Here is a 16730-nt window from a genome sequence, read left to right on the forward strand (position 1 = left end):
GTATCGAGACCGAGGCTGCATTCACCAAGTCCCCGGGTGTTTTCAGGAATTTATTTGTCTATTGATTGCGACACTGATTAAAAATAGAACATGGCAACATTGTGCATTGTATTTTCTTACGGAAAACGCATATAATCCGCTCAGTCAAATTATATCTGCCATATACATAACAGTTATTCTACAAGTGCCTTGTGGATGATGTACCCAAAACAAAAGCTACCGAAGATTGGAGAGTGTTGCTTGCGCGCGCAGGCACCTGGCGCTAAATCCAATCGGCAGTGGAGGAGATGATGTGTTGTTATCGATCGATTATGGAAATTTAGAAGTATATGTCCGCAAACCGACATCCATAAAACTCAAAATGGAAGTTACAAACGGTTTGCTTTCAAACCTCGTGGAAACGAAGTCCATGGAGGCCGTTTTGGCGCCGATCTCATCTCAGGTATATTATCTGTCACTGTCAATCACAAACAGTTCCAGCGACACTTAACAGTCACAGTACGGTAGCACAGCAATGAGACGATGTCAGTCAACGATATCTTAAAAAAAAATACATCTAAAACTACATGAAAGATAGCACATTTGAACACGTAGACAATAGCCTATTTGGTTGAAAATATTGTACAGTGCATCAGCATCACACTGTTCAGCGTTCGTCAGAGTGCGCTCCATTCAAAGACCTTGAATTCTGGGGACACTTCACATTAAATAGAGGATTTTTAAGTTCTGTCTTTGTTTTCATACCATACTATGACATATGAGTAAAATTTATCCAACCTGTAAAACAACAGTTTGAACTGGTGTGGTCTTGTCATTGTTTTTATGAGAATCTTGATTAGACCTGTACTGTTGTAGTCATAACATATACAGACTATTCAGTTTCAACAGATAAGTGTGTACATTACGCTATCAAAACCTTTCACAAGGAATGTGAAGCATACATTGCAATGTACTACGCTTTGTTTACTTACAAAGTTTAATATTTTGTTTTTCAGGTATCACAATTAATTATGGTATGCGAATCTAATTCTGGGTGGAGATCAAGTGAATCTGCTACCAAATCAGCTGAGACTGTCAAACAGATCATCCTGGATTTGATTAACGTGGCAAAAATGAAGGCTGCTGAGTCCAAACATCAGGTGAATTTGGAACCTAGATTCAAACATGTCTTAATGAATGAGACTTTCTGTGTGTTTGACTAATTTGTGACCTTGTACCTGTTAAAGCAAGTGAATGTTTTGTTGCAATAATCATGCCAAATGTTTTGAAAAAATTTTTTTCTCTGAGATAAATTCTGACACTTTCAAAAATGCTTATGCCTTAACTTCGTAGAACCTCAGGCAGTCTTGTTTTCAAATCCAACTCCTGACTTTTTTTTTCACAGTTTTATGCAGGGAACTGTGTTGAGTTCTTGGTGGTTTTCCTAGCCATTTCTGTCTACTGAAGAAAAATTTTTTGGAGTATGAAAATATAATGACTAAATATTAGTTGACAGCAAGATAAATTCAGATGCATTATTTTTAGCCCTGTCATGCCCAGAGCGGTGGCATCCAACAACAGGGAAAGCAAGGTTAAAGTCAATGTTAGGGTTAGAAGTAACTGAGAGGTACTCCATATAGTGAGCTCAGGTTTTGCATACACGTAGAGCACAATAATGGGGGAAGTGGAGGGGGGGGGATATTCCATCGTTGATGATCTGTGTGTATATTAATTACTGTATGTTATAAAATTCACAAACTCGTATAATGTGTATCAGAATTAATGCTACGGTCAATTTTGGTTTTGATATCTCAAAAAGTACTTTATGTATTATGGTTTACACATGTGTAGCACAATTACATGAGGGGGCTATTCCATTGTTGATGATCTCTGTGCGTACCAATTACTGAGGTCACAAAGTTCACAACTTCAGTACTTTATGTATTGAGCTAAAGTTTTTCGTTCATGTGTCTCCTACAGGTGAGCTGTTTGGTGGCCTTAGCACCAAATCTAAATGTTGTTCTTAACTAATTTTCTGTCAATTTTTTACATTTCATGATAAAGACTTATAAAGCTGACATGCTGAATGCGAGTGAAATGTTGAGCCTAGCCGCTGATAATTTCTACACAAGTGCCCTTAGCTTACAGCAGAACCCTCAGAGTAAGAATGCGCGGAGAGCAGTGGTACAGGCAGCCAAGGATGCTCTCCAAGGCACGATGAGGGTAATGTATTGATTAATTTATATAGTGTATAAAAGGTTTGATTAAACTTAGCCCAACAGTGCAAGCAAGTATAATGACCTTGTATGACCTTTTACAAACAGTAACAGGGATTCATAGAAGTCCAAATTTTTACAAGCGAAAACTCAAAATTGAGTTTTTTTATTTATTTATTTGATTGATGTTTTACGCTAGAGTTTTTTTTTTTGGTTCAGTTTGAGTTTATTTATATTTTAAATGCAGACTATAACTCAGTATTGAATTTAATTCCACTTTAGTGACAGACAATTTTGTGAACGTGAAAGTATGTATGATATACGAGGGGTATATATGTGTATATATATATATATATATATATATATATGAGAGAGAGAAAGTTTAACTTGATTTGAAGTTCCTATCTGATCATGATTTTATTGTTGATACATACATATACTTTTACAAATATATTATCGTGATCAGAGATATACAGTGTACAATAAAATAGTTTTATCACCATGGTGATTCATGTTCAGTTGTTGGTTGTGATATTAACGGAAAGAAAGGAACTAACAGACATTATATCAAAAGTAAACATGGGAAAGATATGGTAAGCTAAGGTTTTTCCTGCTCAGAGGTATATAGCGAAATAAACCATACATGTTCAGTTGTTGGTTATTATAAATATTAGAAGGAAAAAAGGACCTAACCACTACTACGTAATAAATAAACATATAGGGCATATATAGGCCTACATAGGCCTACAAACAACAAACTGAAGACAAGGCTTTATATACGCTAAAGTATTTATATTTTAGAAGATTTACTTCAAAAACGAGTTTGCAGGAATTAATTTTCACGTAATTAATGGAGGGGTTTACCTATTGTGAGCAGTATTCAAAGAGTTGTCACTTGTTTTCTCACCGGCCTTTGACTGTCAAGTAAGTAGGTTTACTTTTAATCAATTGGCAAAGTGACCTGTCATCTTTTTAACAGCTGAATGTAAAATATAAATTCAACAATATTGGAGCCCGTCATTCATGCTTGATTAACGCAATCAAGGAACACAATTAATTTTAGATTGTTTTCGGTTTTAATCGTCCTCAGAAGCCGATCAGAAACTGCTATTAACCGTTGCGTACAGCTGTCAAACGGCCATTGTGTTGTTGTATACAGTTCATAATTTGTTAGAAACTCACTCATTGGTCCACGGGAGACACACAGGCCAATGGGATAGTGTGTATCAAAGCGACATTCTTTGGAAGCCAGCACGTTTGGTATCTACTTTTCTTTTCCCTTTCCCGGCATACTAAAGATTGATCCAGCTAAATATGAACGAACTCCCACTTTGTTTCACCCACTAAGCCTTATCACCATTGTTTGTATATATTTAAAGCTTATCTAAAATCGACATGTATGAATCCCTGAGTAATTTGCCACTATATTTTGAAAATGGGTTAAGCATTAGTGGTATTTGAAAATAGAAATCTTGTTTCACTTGTGACATCTTATTTATTTTTTCATTTGATTGGTGTTTTATGCTGTACTCAAAAATATTTTACTTATATGAGGGCAGTCATCATTATGGTGGTCAACCACCGAGCATCCACGGTTGTTTTCAGACCTTTCCACGTAAGGCTGGAAAGAAAGCCAGTATGAGCTGAACTCACAGCAGCTGATTGCTGAGAGGCTAGTGGGTCATTGCACCCCCCTGGCACACTAACCACCTTGGCCACAGAGGTCCCCTGTTGCATTTAATGTTTACCTTTATACCTGACAGGTGTTGCTGATTAGAGATGAGGCAGAAGTCAAAGCTATCGTGGAAGCAGCCTGTAAAGTGAATGCTGTTCTGAGCACTCTGACAACAGCCTCTAACATGAATGAACTGGTCTCTATGTTCAGAGTAAGTATCTGTTGGAGGCAAGATGAAATATGGCACTGTGTGGCGCAGGCCACGGGAACGCAAAGCGATCTTAGACCCCAATGAAAATTTCAATTATTAAACTTGTTATTTTCCTTTTCTGTACTTTTAGCTGAAATTTGTTTGGCAATAACTTACCCAGAAACTATGTTGTTGAGTAATATTTTGACCTTGTTGCATAAGAAATATCAATTTCAGCAAGTGAGCATCAGGGATTCACATCTTTAAAAGTTATTTAATGTGTGTATCCACAAAATCTGTAAAGTTTGATCTGCATTAAAACCTTCACTTTGCACTTTGGGCTAGATCCCGGAATTTGGGTTGAATTCCTGCAAAGCAAATCTACTGGAATCCATTTGGATTTTGGTGACAACAAAAATTTTCGTTATTCTGAAAAATAAAATCATATTTGCACACAGTATTCAGAATTTTTAGGAAGTTTATGGCAAGAATTATGCTTTTCAAAATTAGAGGCTAGACTATAAGTGTACAGTGTAGTTTTATGTTAAGAAGTCTGATTTATTGGGTATACAAAGTTCATCTTCAAGCATGTTTTGTAAACTTAAACTGGGCACATTTTTTTTGGTTTGTCATATAGGCCACATCAATTGAAATTGTTGTCTTACAGAAAGAATAAATTTTTTTTTGTTCAGTGCAAAAGCAGGTTATAAAATTAAAAATATAAACTTGAAAATCATCTAATTTGTGGAAAATGTAGATTATCCTGGCAATATTTGACATTTGATTGGAAAAGCAGAGGAATGCCCCCCACCCCCACCCCACCCCGAAAACTTGGAACAAAGGATAAAGTTGGATTTTCAGTTTTGTTTTAATATTTTGGTTCATTTTGGGATTGTTTAGAGTCCAACTTGTCACCTTATTCTAGTTTAAACACAAGTGTGAACATAATGATATCCTTCAGATATTTTAACAGCAACATGACATCTCTTGACAGATGTTTATGGAGGCAATGGTTCACCTGACAAGGCTAGCCAGCAGGCGGCAGCTTGAGCTGATTCGTACCAGACAGCGAGAGAAGGTGATCATGGGGTTGGGGGTGTTAAAGAAAGCCGTACCCCTCCTAAACACAGCACTGAAGAGCTATGTCAAACATCCAGACAGTTCTCAGGCCAAGGTCAGTTCAAGGTTGAACCAGTTGGAGAGTTGGTAACTGTACGTGGCGAAAGCATGTACAGATCTAATATTTTTGTCATTAAACAGTTTATCAACTGGTACAAAATGTGAACTGTTCTGACTTGTGTAATTTGTTGTTAACACCAACTGATTAGCGTTGGCTACATTTCCCACCGTTGATTCTGAAAAATCTAAAAACTGGTATAATTTTTCAATGAATTAATAGTTGTATGTCATTCCGGATACATTTTATGTGGTTTTCACGATTTTAGCATTTTAGATGTTGATTTGAAAATGTGCATGTATATGTTTAGTTGTTTAGCACTTTCAACATTTGCAGTAAGAGATGGTTCAGAGAGTTGATTCAGAAGAAGTCATGATGATGTGGCTATTAAGCGTCCTTCTCTATCAGTCACTAAGATACTGGAGGTCTTGGTTCAATCCCAGCTTTGGCAAGGAATCCCCAATATTAGGGACCCCAATTCGGGGACAGTTTAGGTCTTCCATGAAATATATTGTGCATCACTCACATGTACATACAATAGACACATGTATGTTCCAGGTGGGAAAGGTTGTGTGAAGTTGTTTCCTTCAGGTATTCAAGGTATCTCCACTCATAAAACGGATAAAGTCGGAAAAGTGAAAATATTTCTGAGTACAACATTAAACCCATATATAGGAAATAAATCAATCAAAATGGTGAAGAAAATAAGATAGATTGATGTAATTTTTATATACAGGTGAGTCGAGATTATGCTGTGAAGCAGATAGAGACCGGCCTGACTGACATCACAGATGCTGTCAGTAACCGCTTTACAGAAGAGGATTACCTAGGGTTAGAGGAAGCTGGCTTCTTTGTCTCTAAACTTGACCAGGTGAGTGTCCATATCATTACCAATGACATCACAGATGCTGTCAGTAAACACTTCAAAGGCTGGGATTCCCTAGGGTTGGAGGAAGCTGGCTTCTTTGTCTCTAAACTTGACCAGGTGAGTGTCCATACCACTATTAGTGACACCACAGACGCTTTCAGTAACAACTTCACTGGAGAATTACATACGGCTGGAGGAAAAGGGCTTCTTTTTGGAGTTTGGGGTTAAGGAACCATTAAATGTATTTGTAAATACATAAACCCCAATTCATTTGCCCTAAAGAATTGAGTGGAAAATACATTTTAGACACAATTAATGTTCATAAAACCTTACTTTTGCTGCTGGTACGTTCTACCAGAAGGATATCTTCCTACTGTCCTGTCAGACTTGAAAACAAAACCTTTGTATAAAGATGAGTAAAACTCACAGAATTAGGCAACAGGAGAAACCTAAACCTGTCTTAAATTTAAGGCCAAATACAGTATACAGGTAGATGTAATTCCATCTTTGGCAGCTATTGGAGGCGCTAACAGAGGTGGGGAGAAAGGACATCCCTGGTAACTTTGAGATGTGGGCTCAGGACATCATTGCTCACAGCATGGCCGTTGCTCACCAGTGTACTGATGCCCACAGAGAGCTGATCATCAGTAACTGTCAGAGAGTACGTATATGTAGACCGAATTGTTTTGAAACCTTCAGTCAACGAGGATATTTAATCTCAAATTGAACAGTTTGCCCTTCACCTGACCACTAATAGTATAAATACAGGAGTAGAAAGGAGCACTATAGTCATTGTTTAACCTTTTCCTATGTGTGCAAGATGTTTATTCAGGCATATTCTGAAGGCATTATTTTGTGTAGACTGATAAAACTATACTATTTGTGAAGCCCTGAAATTGGCCAATCCAACCAATGAACAAAAAAATGCGCATAAATTACATTGAAAGTTGCTCTTTCATATGCAAAAAGGCTGAGGCATTAGGGTAGTAACAAGTGTATTGTTATGACATGGATAACCTTAATGCTGCATGTACGCAATAATAACATGGATAACCTTAATGCCGCATGTACGCAATAATAACATGGATAACCTTAATGCTGCATGTACGCAATAATAACGTGGATAACCTTAATGCCGCATGTACGCAATAATAACATGGATAACCTTAATGCTGCATGTACGCAATAATAACATGGATAACCTTAATGCTGCATGTACGCAATAATAACATGGATAACCTTAATGCCGCATGTACGCAATAATAACATGGATAACCTTAATGCCGCATGTACGCAATAATAACGTGGATAACCTTAATGCCGCATGTACGCAATAATAACGTGGATAACCTTAATGCCGCATGTACGCAATAATAACATGGATAACCTTAATGCTGCATGTACGCAATAATAACATGGATAACCTTAATGCTGCATGTACGCAATAATAACATGGATAACCTTAATGCTGCATGTACGCAATAATAACGTGGATAACCTTAATGCCGCATGTACGCAATGATAACATGGATAACCTTAATGCTGCATGTACGCAATAATAACGTGGATAACCTTAATGCCGCATGTACGCAATAATAACATGGATAACCTTAATGCTGCATGTACGCAATAATAACATGGATAACCTTAATGCCGCATGTACGCAATAATAACATGGATAACCTTAATGCCGCATGTACGCAATAATAACATGGATAACCTTAATGCCGCATGTACGCAATAATAACATGGATAACCTTAATGCCGCATGTACGCAATAATAACATGGATAACCTTAATGCTGCATGTACGCAATAATAATGTGGATAACCTTAATGCCGCATGTACGCAATAATAAACATCAATTGTAATCACTGGCAGGGGTCTCTGTGGCCGAGGAGGTTGTCGACACAGTTCATCTGGGGCTGTGGTTTTCTCCAGGCCGTATTTTTTTTTTCTTTTACCCAGACATCTGACAACTTACAAAATATTCTTGAGTGTAGGATTTAAATCCTACCCTAATTCCTCAACCTTTTCACATAAGAGCAGCATTCAGTGTAGTTTATGCACATTTTTATGTTGATTTTGGACACCAAGCTACATTGGTTGGATATGCCAGTTTCAGGGCTTCACAAAAAGTGTAATTTTATCAGCCTACACAGAATAATGCCTTCAGAATATGCTTGAATAAAAACATGTGACATGCTTGAAGAAATACAGTAATCAAATAAAAAAAATTGACAAATTAAAACTTAACATTTGTGTTTTTTGTAGATTTTGCTTCAGAAAGGGAGACTACTGGAGTTGTTTGTGACATTCCGAGTAGGACATAGCCCAGTTAGTGCTGAAGTCAGGTAACTTTTATTTTCCACTTACCTTTCCTAAATATAAATAAATAATAAGTTATCCAACATTAAGAGGAAACTGGACAGACACTGGAGAAAAATCCCAGACCATCCACAGGTTGCTGACAGACCTTCCCACGTACAACGGGAGAGGAAGCCAGTATGAGCAGGACTTGAACTGACAGTCCTGCATTAGTATGACGCCCCCGAGCCATTGTGCTGTGCTAGCACACTAATCACGTGGATGTGGAGGCCTCTTGATTGAGTTTATCCAGTTCGTAATCAGGGCAAGGCAACCCCATACCGAAGGAAAGGAGATCTGCAATGTGTTCTCACTTTTTACTGTGAACTACACGTTAATTCAAATTAGTTTGGTGTAAACTAATCATAAATAGCAGTGTAACAGCAACTTAACATTATAACAGTTTTCTGGTCGCTGTGAGTCCAGCTCATGTTGGCTTCCTTTCGGACCATAAGTAGGAAGGTTTTTGGCAGCCTGTGAATGGTCGTGGTTTTCCTCAGCTCTGCCCTGTCGCATAAGTGAAATATTCTTGAGTACACCCTAAGACACCAGTCAAATAAATAAATAAATAAATTTCAACACATATCTGCAAATACTAAGGACAGTATAGTAGAGCCTTTTCCCTAACGAAATGGACCTTGAAACAAACTATTTCATGACAAAAATATGGATGTGACACCAATATCCTCTAGGCCCCTGCAGATCACCATAGAATGGGATGTTTTCAAGGCAGTTAACTCAGTTGGAAAAATTCCACAAAAAATAAGTCGAACTATTTTTCTGGACAGTTTTTAATGTCTTTCATCTGATACATACTTCATTTTATTCTGTTCTTTGCCTTTAACATTGTAATAGCTGTAAGCGCATAGATGCCAGGGACAATATGTTTGATTGTTTATGTTAATTAAGGGAGGACTATGATGAAGTGTGTGAGGGACTGATTGATGAATTCTGTGACCTTGAACGCCATGTCAACATGGCTGTCCTTCACCTTATTGTGCTCACATTCTGCCAGACAACGGAAACTCTGGACAAACTTGTCCAAACAGCCATGCAACAAGCGGTATGTATGGGGTAGAGTTGTAATAAACAAACAGATTATAATGCAATAAAATCAAATTTCTGCTATAGTTTGTGTTTAAAAGTTAACACTTTTGCTAAACAGCCCAAAAAACGATTTAGTGTTAAAGGATTTAAGATTAACTCTGGTCCAAGATCAGTAGAAATGCAGTATGTAAATATGCACTTTCAGAAGCACATAATGATACTATTGATGCCGACACTTAGTTACACCGAATGTGATGACTTAAGATTCTCACCTGAGACTTTTGTGTCTGACACAGGTGACTGGGGGTGAATGGTTCTCTGTGCTGAACCATCACATTGTGATATTTGGAGAGCATGCAGACAAGGTGTGCCAGGTGGCAAGTCTAGCAGCAGCAAGCTCCACAGACGCCAAACGTAAGCGTACAAATGTGGCATGGAAAGTGTCATAGCATCTCTGATAAAAAGAGATCAGACAATACATTATTGTGCAATAATCTGGTTTAAATCTCCAGTGCGAAATCTCATTTAATATTTTTTTGCGCTGTATTTTTGTGCACTAATAATCAAGGCTTGAAATGTTTGTTTTAAACTTCGAGCCAATAATTTTTTTGATACCCAAAGTGGCTCCCTTGGGTATAGAGGATATTGCTCAGTGAACGTTGAATATAACCTTCACTCTGCAATATTCCATTTATTATCAATATTTTGACAATATCATGGTGGGTTTAAGGGATTTGAACAAGTTTAAGCAGTGTTTTTAGTTTAGTTTACTTGTGTATACTGTGTGACGTCATACACATATTCAGAAACATACATAAATGCTGCTAGAAGTTCATACGTGATATGTAGGTAGCAGCTCAAGACAAGGAACTCTTTAGAAATCCGGTAGAGAAGATTGTGCTGAATAGAGTAACTGGGTTGACACAAATGTTAACAATGCCAAGCTCCTTACCCGTTACCTTATATATTTATTTGATTGGTATTTAAATGCTGTACTCAAGAATATTTCACTTGTATGATGTTGGCCAGCCTTATGGTGGAAGGAAAGCGTAGGGGAAACCCACGAAAGACCTTCCCACATACGACTTGAGAGGAAGCCTGCTGGACTTGAACTCACAGCGACCGCATTATTGAGAAGCTTCTGGTTCATTTTGCTGCGCTGGCACGCTTACCACCTCAGCCATGGAGGCCCTGTTACCTTATATAATAAAGCTGCATGAAAGTCATTTACCACTTGTATACTAACCATAAGCCTATGCTGGAAATAGCCTGGACTTCAGTATATAAGCTAGATTAGAGGCTTGGGGGAAAGTGACGCTCTATTTCAATCCAGTTATCTCCTAAATAGCTTTTATGTACCAAAATCTTCATGGTTTATAAAGGGTGTTCAAAAACAGACTTGTGGAATTAAATGCTGAGGTTTTTTTCATTAGAATCTAGAACCAAAAGCAGCATGAAGTTTATATTGGATCATATATTTAATCAATTATAACATTTACTTCTCTCTAAAGCTTGAAATATAAAACTTCTATTATAATTAAATGGTGTGTAACATATATGAAGACTTTTTTTAACGACCACCTATTGTACAATGACGATGGGCTCTAACGATTTCCACTAGGAATAAACAAGGAATATCACCACTTGTATCACGCTCATGAATCTTCATAACATGATGATTTTTGTTGCCAGGTGTGAGACGTATACGATTGTGCATTCACCGCTTAGAGCAGCTTGACCCCGAAGTCGTTCCCGCGGCTGTGGCATGCCTAAAGTCTGGGGGTGACAGACAGGCCATACAGCATATGAGGCTGCTGAAGGAGGAGTGGAGACACGAATTTGAAGAGCTGCTCCAGGTCTTGGATGATATGACAGACCCCAGAATCTTCATGGATGTCTCAGGTATGACCCTCAGGTGTTAGATGATAGGACAGATCCCAGAATCTTCATGGATGTCTCAAGTATGGATTTGAGGTGTTATGTAACAGACCTCAGAATTGCCATGGGTGTTTGACTCTCAAGTACCAATATTAGATGATACATCAGATCTGAAGCTTTGCTTTGCTCAGCCCGACCTTATTTGTAAAGTAATACCCTCTGTTACATACTTAGTCTTCAGGAACGCTGTTCTTACAGTTATATGCCATTATTTGGGCGAGGTTGTTTAATAGTGTTACAGCGTGCAAAGACGCAGGAGTTTTTCACCAGTGCACTCTCTGTGAGTCCAGCCCATGCTGTCTTCTTCTCAGGCCATAAGTGGGAAGGTCTGTCATCAACCTGCACACAGTCATGAGTTTTCCCCAGACTCTACCCAGTTTACTCCCACCATAATGCCAGCGGCCATTGTATAAGTAAAATATTCTTGAGTACAGCTTGAAACACAAATCAAATAAATAAATAAACTGGCCGTATAATGGCACTCTGTTAAACTTCTTTACACTCTGTAAACTTGTTTACCATTATCACATTACCTACACAGTTGCTTCACTTTAAAATTAAGGTTAATAAAAAAAAAAAATTCGCTTTTTTTTTTATATATTCGTTTTTTATGTCAATTTGGAGAACTTTTTCACCTTAGAATTTGAAATATAGCTATCCTGTGTGTTTGGATCATGAGCCCAACCTGATGGCATTGTGTTTTATTCAAGCTGGCCTTGATACATGTAGATATGTCTTGAAAATTCTTTTTTTTTTCTCTATAGAGGAGCAGCTAGTCCAGGACTTGAACACATGCAATGGCCTTCTGATGGTGCATGACCTAGAGGAGATTGCGGACGTCTTTCATGCTATGGCTGGCAAAGCGCGTCGTGTCGTCCAGGTCGCCAAGCAGATCGCAGATGCCATGAGGACCCGCTGTACAGGAACGGGCTGATGGTGTATGTCGAGAGCTGCGCAAAGGTGAGTCTGGAGTCTGCTGTGGAAGGCAAAGTCTAGGATTTGAAGAATTCTGTAGCTTCACTAGATTTTCAAACGAATTCAGGAATACATAGCTCTCCTTTACGTATTTTATTTATTTGATTGGTGTTTTAAGCCGTACTCAGGAATATTTCACTTATACGAGGGTGGCCAGCGTTATGGTTTGAGGAAACCAGACAGAGCCCGAGGGAAACCCATGACCATCTGCAGGTTGCTGGGAGACCATATTTATTTTATACTTGATTGTTGTTTATTGCCACACTCAAGACTTTTTCGTTTTCACTGTTATAGCCCGTGTACTGTTTAGAGGAAAAAAACAGTAATTGGTATGCATGCAATCTTTTTCTTTAGTATTTGTTATCTGCAGTTGCGGAGATATAAAAGTAGTCTCTAAAAGTTACTACAGTTAAGTATTCCAGAATGCATTCAGAGAGTTAAAACAATACTTCAGTTCCAAAATGAGGCTGTTCATGAGTAATTTCCAGTAGTAACCGTACGTTCGGAATAATTTGGTGCCTTGAAGGGGCTGTTGTCATAAGTTGCACACTCTCTGTGGGGAGTAGGGGATTACTGGTAGTCGATCAGTGACAATAGTTCACATCTCCGTCACTCCTCAGTGAGCCTCACAGGGAAAGACACTGCCGTGTTTTGATAAGATTTAACTTTCTGTGTGATTGGATGCCTGTTTTTGAATTATGCCATTGTCAGGGTTTAATACTTAAGATTTAAGGCCACTGTTAAGGTAGAACAGCGAGCGCATCTCAGATCATTGCAGGAGTGTATGAAGCAGACCTAGCAGCTCCGTACGGTAGTTAATCTGAAATCTGCTGTCAGCTTCAGTCATGGACTCAGGTTTCCATGCATACCAGGCTTGGACAGTTGTGGGGGTTTTGTAGCCTACCGGCCAGTGTCACAGTGCACTTAATGTTGAATTGTGTACTATTTAATGTGCGTTTGCCGAAATACGAGGAAATCTTGGCTTGGAATCTAATAATAAAACCAATGTTAATAGTTCGTGTCCATTCTTGAGGCCCTTGATGTGGCCAGAGACATCTGGTGTTGGCTCCTGCTGATCAAGCCCTGTTTAAAAGCTTTTATTGCCACATTAAAAATAAAACCTGGTTGAAAAGTTTTTTCACAGTAAGTAATGGTTCATTCATTAGCCATTTTATGTACCTGTAACCCAGCTGATGATGTGGGAAAGCTCATTAAAATATATATTATCAGCGTGATACATACAAGCTGTGAATTTCTATAATATTTTAATCAGGATTTTTGTTATCTGGTAGTAATTTGTGAAACCAGTACTTGTATCGGGTGTTGTGCATGGGGTCTTGATTTTTGTTATCCACATACATATTGTATATTTTGCCTCACTCACGTTCAGTTGAGGACTTAGTCAAGATATTTCAGTTTCTTGTAGTCAGAATGAACTGAGTGAGGTTTCCGAGAGATGGGTGTTGAGGTACCTGGTAATGTATTTACTGAGGCCATGTCATACTGTGCATCATTCATAACTTTTGAGCATACCTTTAGAGTGATTAGTGCATAAATGCACTTGGGAATTTCACAGTTCTTCTCTTTAATCTAGACATTTATTAGGCAAATGGTATGTATGGTGTTGCGTCTGCAAATGACCTTTCAGAACCTCGCATGTCCCAGTCCTGCAGGTGCCAGCTGAAATCTACATGGTTTGTATTCTTGTTCGGGGTCTGGGAAATCGGGCCTGTCATCTTTTCAGTCGGATCTAACCACTTGAACTTTGTTTTCTGAGCGAACATTGTTTATATCTTTTCTGTGAAATTGCCGATGCCATTCACGGCAAAATGTGCTCCTCAGAGCTTGATACTCACTCAAGGTCATCTGGTATGATCAGTGGGTTTTGTATGGTAAAGTTTAAAGCCCCATTTAGCTAATTTAATTACAAATGTACATGAATGTACATGTATTACTAGCTTTTTCTTGAAATGCATGTGGTAATATGTTGCCAACCTTCGTTTAAAATTAATCTAAAAAGAGTGTTCCGCTATCAATATTTTTATCTTTTCTTAAACAAGCTGAATCATACTGAAAAATGACATCGTGAATTGCCTTGTACAAGCTGTCAGGATAGGCTGGCTTTATAGGCCTATTCCAGCTGGCACAGCGATGTAACCTGCAGTGAGGTCAATTATGACAAATATTGGTCAGTTTGAATTTGTTGTTATAGGTTCGCAAGTTATTATTAGACACTGTAAATCTTATATCTTTAAAGGTTTCATAAAAAAACAATAATAAGTCTTTCAATCAATTAAATAACTAAGATCCATATCCTGTTTGGCGTTGGTTTAATCCGCTCGTTAGTGTTTCTTGTTTTACCTGTTGTAGTTGTTACGGGGACACGTGACTCTCTCTCAAGAGCATTAGAACACCCTGACAACCAGACTGAACTGGAGACACTGAAGCGACGGTTACATCGGATCCCTGAGGGGGTTGGGCTTGTCAGAGAGGCTCTGAGTAAGCAGGCCCACCCTGATATCCTGAGTCCTCTCAGGCTGAATGTCAGACACAGCAGAGGTAGGCTAACATTATACTGGAAATATTTTCAGTAAACTTCTAAACCCTCTGTCGGATTTTCACATCACATGTTTTGTTGGGGGGGGGGGGATTCTTATTTTATTGTATTTATTTATTTTTTCTTTACAATCAAAGGATGATGGAGAAGACTTCATCATGAAGATAGTTTACCCACAGTTACGATAGTTTCAACACAAGGTGGGCAGGTCCATTGCTTGCTCAGGTAGTTTTATTTTTTGGGACTGCCACTGAGCAACCTCAGGTATTAATGTCATTGTAACCACCATTAAATGTAACATACAGTGATTATGACCAGTTACAAAGGTCAGATCAAGAAATGTGCCTGGGATTTACCCTGATTCTTCAACCTTTTCAACCTTCTCTGAAACCACTATTTTAAAACATTCTGAGAGAAGTATGGGATGTAAAAAAAAAAATAAATTGCACAGCTTTATGAAGCTTGCATCTTTAATCACACAGACAAATCATTTTAGCGTTGTTTTCATGATAATTGTATTCAGAAATTCCACTGAAAAAGTGCTTTGGTGGTTTAAGAGATTGAAGATTTACAGTAAGTTACATATTCTCTTGTTTAAAGGTAAGCTACAGGAAAAGAAGAAATCTCGTCAGCCTCTCCCTGAGGCTGGCCAGAACAAGGAGAATGAGGGAGATGTAGGCCTGGCTGCTGACAACCCCTTCGTATCATCCCCACCCCCATACTGGTCCAGAGAAAGGGTGGAGAACGAGAGTAGAAACCTTGCCCCTTTGTCTTTCAATGGTAGTACACTGTCAATACAATACTTAAGGAGTTTATTTTTTCTATTTGTCAGTAGGGTAACATCCAGCCTTCCAAACAACTGTCAAAACACCTTTTTATAGTCAATAGAATTCAACTTTGTAACAACTTTGACTTCATTTCTGTGAATTAGGGCTGTCTGTCCCATGCCCTACAAAAGGTGCCAATTTGTTGTTGAAATTTCCACAAACTATATCATTACTGCTTTTAGTAAAATATTTATCATGTGTTCTTGAACTTCTTTGGCCTGTTGTCTCTTGTCTGTGGGAATTGTGGCCTGTCAGATTCTGAACCAGTTCATATTTTCAGATACCATTGCCAAGGGAACCAAACCCTCGTGTGCGCATAAACCTCAGGAAAGGGACACCCCACAGAGACAAAGGTATAATACCAGGAGTGTACATGTATCCCTCTGTTTCTTATTTCTTGAAGTTGGTTAGTGTAGTAGGGCAGCACAGTGACCCAGGAGCCTCTCTCCAAAGCTATCGCTGTAAGTTTAAGTCCAGTTCAGGTCCAGACTGCGGATGGTTTGCCCAGGTTTCCTCTCATCATAATGTTGGCTGCTGTTGAATAAGTGAAAGATACTTGAGTACGACATAAAACATTAATCAAATAAATAAGTAAATAAATTATTCTATATGATATTAATTTACTCCTGTTGACTTCACCAGACTCATATATTTCATTTGAAATAAAAAATTTTGCTGGCTTAAGAATCCTAGGTCAAATGACATGAATTATTCTAGTTTAACGTGCAGCAGTAGCAATAATTTAGATACCTTTAGATAATTTAGAGCATGGATTGCAATTATTCTTAAACTACCACTCCATTTTAATGACTTATGGGGGAAACACTACAGTTTTGTAAAATAAAGATGGAGGATGGAGTTGTTAGTAGATAACAGTGGAACAAGTTAGAGACCTAACGGTCTTTTTTATCAGA

The 16730-nt window shown here is 38.2% G+C and overlaps 1 protein-coding gene and 1 long non-coding RNA gene across 2 annotated transcripts; both read left to right on the top strand.

Annotated features, from left to right (window-relative positions):
• The first annotated feature begins 275 nt into the window (after nucleotides 1-275).
• Nucleotides 276-12401, top strand: LOC135479621 (catenin alpha-2-like). The gene is made up of 12 exons (XM_064759511.1): nucleotides 276-442; nucleotides 996-1139; nucleotides 2044-2202; nucleotides 3959-4081; nucleotides 5055-5234; nucleotides 5974-6108; nucleotides 6620-6766; nucleotides 8380-8459; nucleotides 9382-9535; nucleotides 9816-9933; nucleotides 11212-11421; nucleotides 12222-12401. Exons 1-12 carry the CDS (start codon nucleotides 362-364, stop codon nucleotides 12389-12391), a joined length of 1701 nt encoding a protein of 566 aa, XP_064615581.1. The 5' UTR covers nucleotides 276-361; the 3' UTR covers nucleotides 12392-12401.
• Nucleotides 12402-14806: 2405 nt separating this feature from the next.
• On the top strand, nucleotides 14807-16351 carry LOC135479886 (uncharacterized). The gene is made up of 3 exons (XR_010445883.1): nucleotides 14807-14991; nucleotides 15590-15769; nucleotides 16097-16351. It is a non-coding gene; the product is annotated as an uncharacterized LOC135479886 (long non-coding RNA).
• The last annotated feature ends 379 nt before the right edge of the window (nucleotides 16352-16730 follow it).

The sequence above is a fragment of the Liolophura sinensis genome, chromosome 12 (assembly GCF_032854445.1).
Source record: "Liolophura sinensis isolate JHLJ2023 chromosome 12, CUHK_Ljap_v2, whole genome shotgun sequence".
NCBI lineage: Eukaryota > Metazoa > Mollusca > Polyplacophora > Chitonida > Chitonidae > Liolophura > Liolophura sinensis.

Bases quoted from the DNA above. Each gene is read 5' to 3' on its own strand.
- LOC135479621 (XM_064759511.1), top strand. From the start codon at position 362: ATGGAAGTTACAAACGGTTTGCTTTCAAACCTCGTGGAAACGAAGTCC. The intron at 6,109-6,619 runs GTGAGTGTCCAT...CATCTTTGGCAG, and splicing joins TTGTCTCTAAACTTGACCAG to CTATTGGAGGCGCTAACAGA. The intron at 11,422-12,221 runs GTATGACCCTCA...TTTTCTCTATAG, and splicing joins AATCTTCATGGATGTCTCAG to AGGAGCAGCTAGTCCAGGAC.